General features: G+C 32.7%; 1 protein-coding gene across 1 annotated transcript; it reads left to right on the forward strand.

The window, feature by feature from the left end:
• The first annotated feature begins 3540 nt into the window (after positions 1–3540).
• Positions 3541–6165, forward strand: LOC115983885 (WAT1-related protein At5g07050). The gene is made up of 7 exons (XM_031106739.1): positions 3541–3859; positions 3976–4038; positions 4330–4446; positions 4554–4794; positions 4905–5066; positions 5217–5368; positions 5721–6165. Exons 1-7 carry the CDS (start codon positions 3666–3668, stop codon positions 5965–5967), a joined length of 1176 nt encoding a protein of 391 aa, XP_030962599.1. The 5' UTR covers positions 3541–3665; the 3' UTR covers positions 5968–6165.
• Positions 6166–9169: the final 3004 nt, after the last annotated feature.

Genomic DNA, 9169 nt, shown 5'->3' on the forward strand with positions numbered 1-9169 from the left:
TTTCTCTCTTTTTTTCTTTTTTCTTTTTTTTTGGTTTGTGAGTTCTTTGTTTTTGTTTCTTTTCTGGTCTGAATCTCTCTCTCTCTCTCTCTCTCTCTCTCTCTCTCTCTACGTTTCTTTTCTGTATCATGCTTGGTACATTGTTTGTGTTAATAGCCTGACAGACCAAATGAGTTAAAGAGAATTGAAGCCGCTGGTGGAAAGGTAGGGCTTAAACCCTGGAAAGTAAGGGATTTGCAAAGGGGAAGGTACTTCATTGTGTAGCCTACTGTCACTTTTTTTTAAAAAGGGCTTCATTGTAGGAAACTATTAAAGAACAAAGCATATCAGATTTTTGTGACGATTGGTAAAGCTACTGTTCTGTATTTGTAGTGTACGTAAACGATGCAATTTATTTTGTTTAGCCATGGTATTGAACTCTCAAGTGAAAGAAGTTCTAATTTGTTAAATATTGTGCCTGCTGGACTTAAGTTTACAGCATCAACAAAATCGTCTTTGTACTTGAAGCTTGCATAAGGGACACCATGATTCCACTGGAACTCCTCACCTACTAAGATTTTCATAAGTAGGAATTTCATTATGACATGCCCTCCATGTGAGGACTTTAATCAGTTTAATGGGATTTGGAATTTTGGTCTTCCACAGTGCTGACCAAAACTGTTTCTTATTGTTGCCCATGGAAGTCTCCTCTATTGTTGGAAATTTAGCCTTGCTAGCCACACGATAGGCACTATTAACTATGGTGTGAAACTCCAAATTATTTTATCTCGTATTAGAAGAGGAATAGCCAAAATTGCATCTATGACTTCTCTTGAGAATAAGTTGCTGATCAGTTCAGTTTTCCAGCATCTTTTTTCCATGTTAGTTAGAGAGTTCACTGGGGCATCTTGTAAATTAGGAGGTTTTGGTTAGCAAATTTGGAATGTGGTAGGGGTATGGAGCCACCTATCCTGCCAAATGAATGCACCTCTCTTATCTCCAATCCGCCATCGACATCCTTTCTCTAAATTATCTATACATCTTGTTTTTAACTTTTACATAATATATTTTTTTTTTTTGTTATTATCTTTACATTGCTATGATGTTTAGGAAAAGTGGAAAACTCTCTCAAGCTAAAAAGTTACTCTAATTGAAGTTGTATTGGGTATAATATTGAAAGAGTAGCCTTTTATTTACTTATTTTTCAGCACAAACTTACAACTAAAAATGAAATAGAGTTTCCCATTTTTCACACTTATGTTACAATTCATACCCAAAATGCATGGCTATCTAAGAATATAACATCCACTCCAAATATATAGATGTACTATTACACAATATTACTTAAATACAATTACTACAAAAGCAAAGAAACAGCCAGAATAAAATGAAAACAGTTCATAGTTGCAACGTGACAAAATGAACTGTTGAAGCATCAAACAAGAGTTTAATAACCTCAGCTGAAATAGCAAATGCCCAAGCAGTAACACAATTAAGTGTCATGGCCCATTCAAACCACAAGCCTTGTTAACATCAACATGACTAATTTCAACTTCAAGCCTTTCTTCCAAACATTGTTGCAGTCATGGGGGCTGTCCTTTCTTCAAATCCCATCTTTGACCCATGATGAAACCTATTTGAGAAGACTCTTGGAAGGACCACTGCACACGGAAATCACTCTCATCCCAGACCTCCATGCAATCTCTCTCAACAAAATTTGTAACAAATATAGTATTTATGACTGCTATTTAGGAATTTACAAATAGAGAAAATGGAAAATGAGAAAGAAAGAATAAATTCAATTAAAGAAAAGTCACTACCAAACTATGAAATCAAATGGAAACATGAAAACTTTGTAACTTATGCGAAGTTTATGCAAGCTTTAAGTACAAATATGATTTTGTTGATGCTGTAAACTTAAGCCCAGCAAGCACAATATTTAACAAAGTAGAACTTCTTTGACTTGAGAGTTCAATACCATGGCTAAACAAAATAAATTGCATCGTTTACGAATACTACAAATCCAGAACAGTAGCTTTACAAATCTTCACAAAAATCTGATATGCTTTGTTCTTCAATAGTTTCCTATAATGAAGCACTTTTTTTTAAAAAAGTGACAGTAGGCTACACAATGAAGTAGCCTTCCCCTTTGCAAATCCCTTACTTTCCAGGGTTTGAGCCCTACCTTTCCACCAGCGGCTTCAATTCTCTTTAACTCATTTGGTCTGTCAGGCTATTAACACAAACAATGTACCAAGCATGATGCAGAAAAGAAACGTAGAGAGAGAGAGAGAGAGAGTCAGACCAGAAAAGAAACCAAAACAGAGAACTCACAAACCAGGAAAAGAAAAAAGAAAAAGAAAAATAGAAACAGAGCACTCACAAACCTCTATTGTTAGTGTTCAGCCTCTTTTTTTTTCTTTTTTTTTTTGCCGGCAACTTGTGGAGGTGGAGCAATGGTGAGGGAGACAGAGAGAGAAACATAGAAAGAGAGAGAGAGAGAGAGTCAGATGTCAAACGTTTTTGGGTTTAGAGATAGATTTAGAATGTAACAAATGAGGGCAATTAATGAGATCCTAATAAGAATATTTGTGATAATGTGGGTATTTTTTTAATCGTTGAATCTACTTAAATCTAACGGTTTGAAAAAATGTGTAACTTGAACTCATCTCTATCCCACTCTTAAGAGTATGTGGTAAATGGTCTAAGAATTCTAAAAGATTCGATCTTTAATTTATCATTTATTAACCAATTTGAGTGATCCAGAAATTGTTAGAGAACTCCACAAGTGAAAAACCATACATATGTCAAATTTGAAAATTTTTCCTAATATAGTTCTAGCAACTCCTAGATCTCTTCAAATATTATAAACAAATCCTAAACCCTTATGTTGTAACATTTAGGCAGTAATCTCTTATAAATAGGTCACAATGAAATGTAATCTCTTATAAATAGGTCACAATGAAATGAGAGAACCCCTCCCCCCCCCCCCCCCCCCCCCCCCCCCCCCTCCTTGATGACCATAAAATTGTTCTACAAATTCTAATTCTAGAAAGAATGGTAGAAAACTTTATTAAGGTAACCAAAGGTACCGAGTAAGAGAGAGAAAGAAAATTAGCCGTATAAATAAAGCTTTTAATATTCTATAAAGTACATAACTTTATTTTATTTTTAAATATATAAGAACTTTATTATTATTTGTAGTAAAAAAGAAGGTAGGAGTGATACCGGCGGCCAAGAATATCAATAAGATACATAGCTCTTTTTTTTTTTCTTTTTCTTTTTTGAGAGTACAATAAGATACATATGGCTTGAATCTATAAAATACACTCACTACTTGAATGATATGGAACATATAGCACGCTCATCAATATTTTCTTTTATATGTTGATATGGGTCTCATATATATACTAGCTGATACGACATCAACAACTCTCTAGCTAGTGTTCAATTTTCCATAAGGAATATCATTTTCTTTAAAAGTATAAGTTCATACATATAAATTATATATAATATAATTTATAAATGAACAATGATTTTCCACTACTACTACTAGTATAAATATGAGTGAACCTTCCCATACTTTTCTCTAACACTTAACACACATTCAGGCGTTCTTTGCTTTTGCAGATTGCTCTTTTCTCAGTTATATTTTCTTGGCAAAGTCCCTTTCCTTTCCCATTAAAATGGAGAAGCTAAGCAAATTCCTAGAATCTTCAAAACCTTACTTTGCAATGATATCATTACAATTCGGCTATGCCGGAATGAATATTATCACCAAGGTTTCTCTCAACAGAGGGATGAGCCACTATGTGCTTGTGGTTTATCGCCATGCCATTGCAACCGCAGTCATAGCCCCCTTTGCTTTATATTTTGAGAGGTCCGAACTGAATCTGTGTACAAGCTTTTTAGTTTTTAATTTCCACTCTGCATGAAATAATAATCAGCTTTACAAATTCTGATATCTATACATGAATGTTTGGTCTAATATTTCAGGAAAGCGCAACCCAGAATCACATTTAAAGTTTTCATGCAGATATTTGTGTTAGCTCTGCTGGGGTTAGTCCTTTCTAAACCATCTATAAGCATCATGCATATGCCATGATCTCTCTCTATTTTAAATGGATTCATTTTATGGTCAAGATTATATATTACAAATCTGAAGGCGTATTTGGTTTCACGTTAATATTTTAAGCAACTTGACACTACATACACTGATATAAATTCTTAACAGTAAAATAGACACTTTGAAGAGGATTATGTTCCATGTTTATAGATCAAGTTCATCATATCTAATTCTCTGGCTTTATATAATAATTCTGACAATGAATTTGTGTGTGTGATATATAGCCCTGTGATTGATCAGAACTTCTATTATGTGGGGCTGAAATATACATCACCAACTTTCTCATGTGCAATGAGCAACATGCTCCCTGCCATGACATTTATAATGGCTGTCATATTCAGGTATGCAAAAGCAAATTAACCAAAATCATCATCTCATAATTAATATTCTTTTTGTCCTCATGAATATTGGTCAAGTGGTTTCAATATATTTCTGGTGCAATGAAAAGGATGGAGAAGCTCGACCTGAAAAAATTAAGGTGCCAAGCGAAGCTAGTGGGAACTATAGTGACAGTGGCTGGAGCTTTGTTAATGACCTTGTACCAGGGCCCCGTGTTGGGGTCGAAGCACATCCCGCCTCATAACTCTTATACCAGAGATACTTCTGGAATCTTTCGCAAGAACTATCTCATGGGCTCTATCTTTCTTATCATTGCTACTCTTGCCTGGGCTGGTCTTTTTGTTTTACAAGTAAGTCCAGCAATAAAATTAGTAGGGAAATTACCTTTTTTTTTTTTTTTTTACTTTTAAATGAAAATGAAAATTAAAAATTTGTTTTTATGTGACTTTTTTTTGGCCAGGCCCATGCTTTGAAGACATACAAGAATCATCAACTCTCTCTTACATCTCTGATGTGTTTTGTGGGCACTCTACAAGCCATTGCTGTCACCGTTGTTGTAGAACAGAAACCATCTGTTTGGAAAATTGGCTTTGACATGAATCTCCTTGCTGCCGCCTATGCTGTAAGTCTCCTTGTGTTTTTAGAATAATAATTAAATTCATTATTTCGTAATAAAACTTTTGGAATAATCGGTAATTTACCAAAGTGCATGTGTGCCTAAGGACTATTAGATCGTGTGAATAGCTTGTTAATCTTTTAAAAATATGTGCAGGGAATCGTAACATCAAGCATTTCATATTATGTCCAAGGACTAGTGATAAAGAAAAAAGGCCCTGTCTTTGCAACTGCTTTTAGCCCCTTGATGCTGATAGTTGTAGCCTTTATGGGCTTCTTCATCCTGAAAGAAAATTTTTTCCTCGGAAGGTAATTTCCTCTTCACTTGATTTATTTGCATGCATACATACATACATATATATATATGCATGCATGCATATAAAGTTTGTTTAATGAATAAATAGGTATGTATATAAAGCTTATTCTCTTCAAGGTATACTATTATCCCTTGATTGTGGCATCCTTATCCAAAGATATAAATATCTCTATAGAATCTTTCTTGAAATATAAGTGCATAACTTCTATAATCATCATAATAATAGCACTATTATTATCACCAATACTGTTTTCATTAATCTCTCCTTTTTTGCCATATGATTGTTTTTCAATAATTCTTGTACTACAACACTAACAAGTAAACTTCATTTATGGGTGGGTGCAGCATTATTGGTTCTATCTTGATTGTCATGGGGCTTTACTCAGTCCTATGGGGAAAGCACAAAGAGACCATAGAGAATAAAGTTGAGGAAATACCAGATGTCATAAAGAGTACACAAGTAAATGGAGATGCAACAAGAATGGAAGATATTGAAGCTGATGAAATAGAAATGGGAAAGGGAAAAGGAGACAAGCTCTCTTCTATGGCCATTACCATGCCCATGAAAAGCAATCAAGACACAAAGCCATAATTATCAAAATGGATGCATTGGGATCGGCTTTTTTGTCTTTTCATCCCCAATTCTGTTATCCTTTTTTCTTCTTAGAAGTTATATAATGTGGGAGTTTGTGGTGTTGTATCTTAGCTAATAATAATAGTTCAAAAAGACTTTTATATAAATCTATAATGGAATTATATATGAGAATCCTAGAGTTTTCCTTTATCTCAATTTGGGTGCGCCAGGTGTCTTCATTGAATAACTTTATAGAACTTTTGATTCTATTTTATAATAGCTGACGTCTGATTCAGATTCCACTGATGGTGGTGGTTGACATATTTATATGCATTGCACCAATTGAATCCTTACTTGGTAATGTTGTCAGAATCTTAAAGTGCATCTATGTATTTTTGCATCTGATGCCACCATTCCTCTCTAGCTGTAGTTCCACAAGTGACCAAGCATGCACATGACTTAGCTATTCCTTATGCATCAGTACTTGATTATAACAAGTATCACATACTATGGTATAATACAATTGGGAAACCATTATCAATGAAAGGTCAATCCTAGCAACTATATCTTCTTCTTCTTCTTCTTTCCCTTTCTTTCATTATTTTTTTTAAGTTCAAAATCCTAGCTTTATAGTATTTATTGGGGTGGTGGAATTAAGCAAAATCACCCTCATTGATTCTATTCTGCAGCATAAAGAGTTCTTGAGAAGGGTTTGAAACTATCTTTATAATATACTTATTCTAGCAATTATCTTATTATAATATTTGTGTATTTGAGAAAGATTTTAATTAAGGTTCACATATCCAAAGTCTAATTGCTGTCTGTAAATTAGAATAAGGTGAATGGGAGAGCATAACACCTAATCTAATTTAAAAAATATCCAGTGCTTGATTTCCTTGGCCATTTAGTTAAGATAAGGGAGATGTGGATTGATGTAACCTTTTGCATGTGATGCATGACATGCTCAATGACATTTTTCATAATCATTTATGTGATATATAATGATTAGGACATAATAAAATAGTGTAAGCAATGTTGTTCCAATCATAACAAATTATATTGACAATTATAATAATAAAAAATTGTGTGCTTAACATTACTTAATTTATTAACCAAGTTTAAGCTCTAAAAAAATTGTACTACCCATGTTTCTTTTTCCTACTCTCAAAAGCATATGTTATTCTCTGTCTCCTGCACCCAATTCCAAACCCTAGCTAGGATTACAGGTTATAATTCTTAAAGGTAGGTCTAGTTCTTTTTCTCCTTCTCTTAACTTCTTAGCAAATAATAATATAGGTTAAATTCATGAAGCCCATGTTCTTATTCAGGCCTTTTACCAACATGTTTTCAAAAGATTAAAATGTTAAAGAATCTCGAGCAAAAATAAATAAGAAATGAAATAAATAAAGGTTCTATGAATCTATCAACTCCGAGTCTCTGACAGAATATTCTTAATGGACTTTAAGGTCCCACAAGAGAAAATTTTCATCCAAGAAAAGCTTTTACTTTGTCAAATGACAAAAGAACCATAACCTCCTATAATATTTTAATTGAAGCCTCTGAGTACCTTGCTAGCTAGTAGAATTATTGCACCAGGACATCACAGATCACTGGAAAAGCTTTACCAAATTTTCACAACCTTCGTAAAGATATTCGATTGTTTGGCTGAATATATAATACCAATTCTAAGATGACCATCCTATAGCACTATGGTATATGATTTATGAACATATAGAAAATCCAATGGCCTTCATTGTCCTATATATTCTGATATCAAAATATGATATAGTTGTTTCTCCAACGTTGTAATACACATACACATACACTAAGGTGATAATTAAAATCTCTTGTTCTGTCTATAATTAAATATACAAAAGTTAATAATGTTTGTTTTGCGTTGTCTTGTGTTGTAAAGTATGTATCAATTTTCTCTTCAATGGGGTTAGGTATTTGTCCTGGCAGTGGCACTATATTGTCTCATATGTCATCACCATTAAAGAACTCTTTTTTCTTCTAACTCATTATTGATTCATGTATTGGACATTTGTGAAAGGAAAATGCTAGCTTTTCTATAAAACTTACATACAGAATGATGTTTTTTTTTTTGTTTGATACCTTACATACAAAATGATGTGGTGCATGCTTTATGCATGCGTATGTGGACCACTATCTATATAATTTGCATGCAAAAATTCGTAGGTATTTTTTTCCTCCCTTACAATGTAAGTGGGGTGGGACAATATGAATCGAGATTCTCCATATAAAATAGAGTATAAAGTTTAACTACAAAATTGGTTATAACTTAACATTACAATCTTACTTAATAAAATAAACATTATTACATATATTGAAAATCTAACCGTTGAATTGCATGTTCTTTACACTCTTAATATACATGTCAAATTTTGTGTCAATCGGATATTATTTACTATATGATCTATAAATTTATATTTTATACATAATTTTAAATTACAAAAACTTACAATTTAAACAATTTATTGATGACATAGTTATTGATCTTTAATTTTCTAACAATTTTGCAAATATGAAGAATATAAGAAGAAGATATAATCCAATAGTGTATTTATCAAAATTCACCTCCAATAAAAAGATAATGAGTAAAAATTGTAATTTAAGATTACAACCAATTCTGTATCTAAACTTCATTCTAAAATAAAGAAGTTTAGTGCACCTCACAAGCTTTAGTTACCTTATGAAATATTCTAAATATAATAATAAATTATTGGGACATGAATGGAGATTTCTAATGAGTGAAGAGGGTCCAGTTTCTTGAATATATACTAACTTGTATATGTGTGTATATATATATATATATATATATATAGTTGATATAGATGTTTTTTTTTCTCAACTGTCATTGACAATATGTCAATGATGTGATAAGTCAGTATAAGGAGCGGCCTTATATTTCTCATAACTTTCCCATTTATGTAAGCATATATAATTCTAGTTGATCCATAGAACACACACAGTAACATGAGATATGTACTTTATTAACAAACTTCTCATTATGAAACAAATAGAGGATCCCAAGGTTGCATACAGAACATTTTTAAGTGGACAAGTTGCACGAATTCCTTATTACAAAGAAGCCAATAACCATCTTTGAATCTCAATCAGCTTTCACTTTACTTGCTCAAGATCATCGATCTTTATTCTATCTCTCCTTGCACAATTTGATTGACAAGCATATATCTTA

This window comes from Quercus lobata, chromosome 4, assembly GCF_001633185.2.
Source record: "Quercus lobata isolate SW786 chromosome 4, ValleyOak3.0 Primary Assembly, whole genome shotgun sequence".
Classification (NCBI taxonomy): Eukaryota; Viridiplantae; Streptophyta; class Magnoliopsida; order Fagales; family Fagaceae; genus Quercus; species Quercus lobata.

Coding starts and splice junctions, on each gene's coding strand:
- LOC115983885 (XM_031106739.1), top strand. CDS start 3,666: ATGGAGAAGCTAAGCAAATTCCTAGAATCTTCAAAACCTTACTTTGCA. Junction 5,067..5,216: donor TCCTTGCTGCCGCCTATGCT/GTAAGTCTCCTT, acceptor AAATATGTGCAG/GGAATCGTAACATCAAGCAT. Junction 5,369..5,720: donor GAAAATTTTTTCCTCGGAAG/GTAATTTCCTCT, acceptor GGGTGGGTGCAG/CATTATTGGTTCTATCTTGA.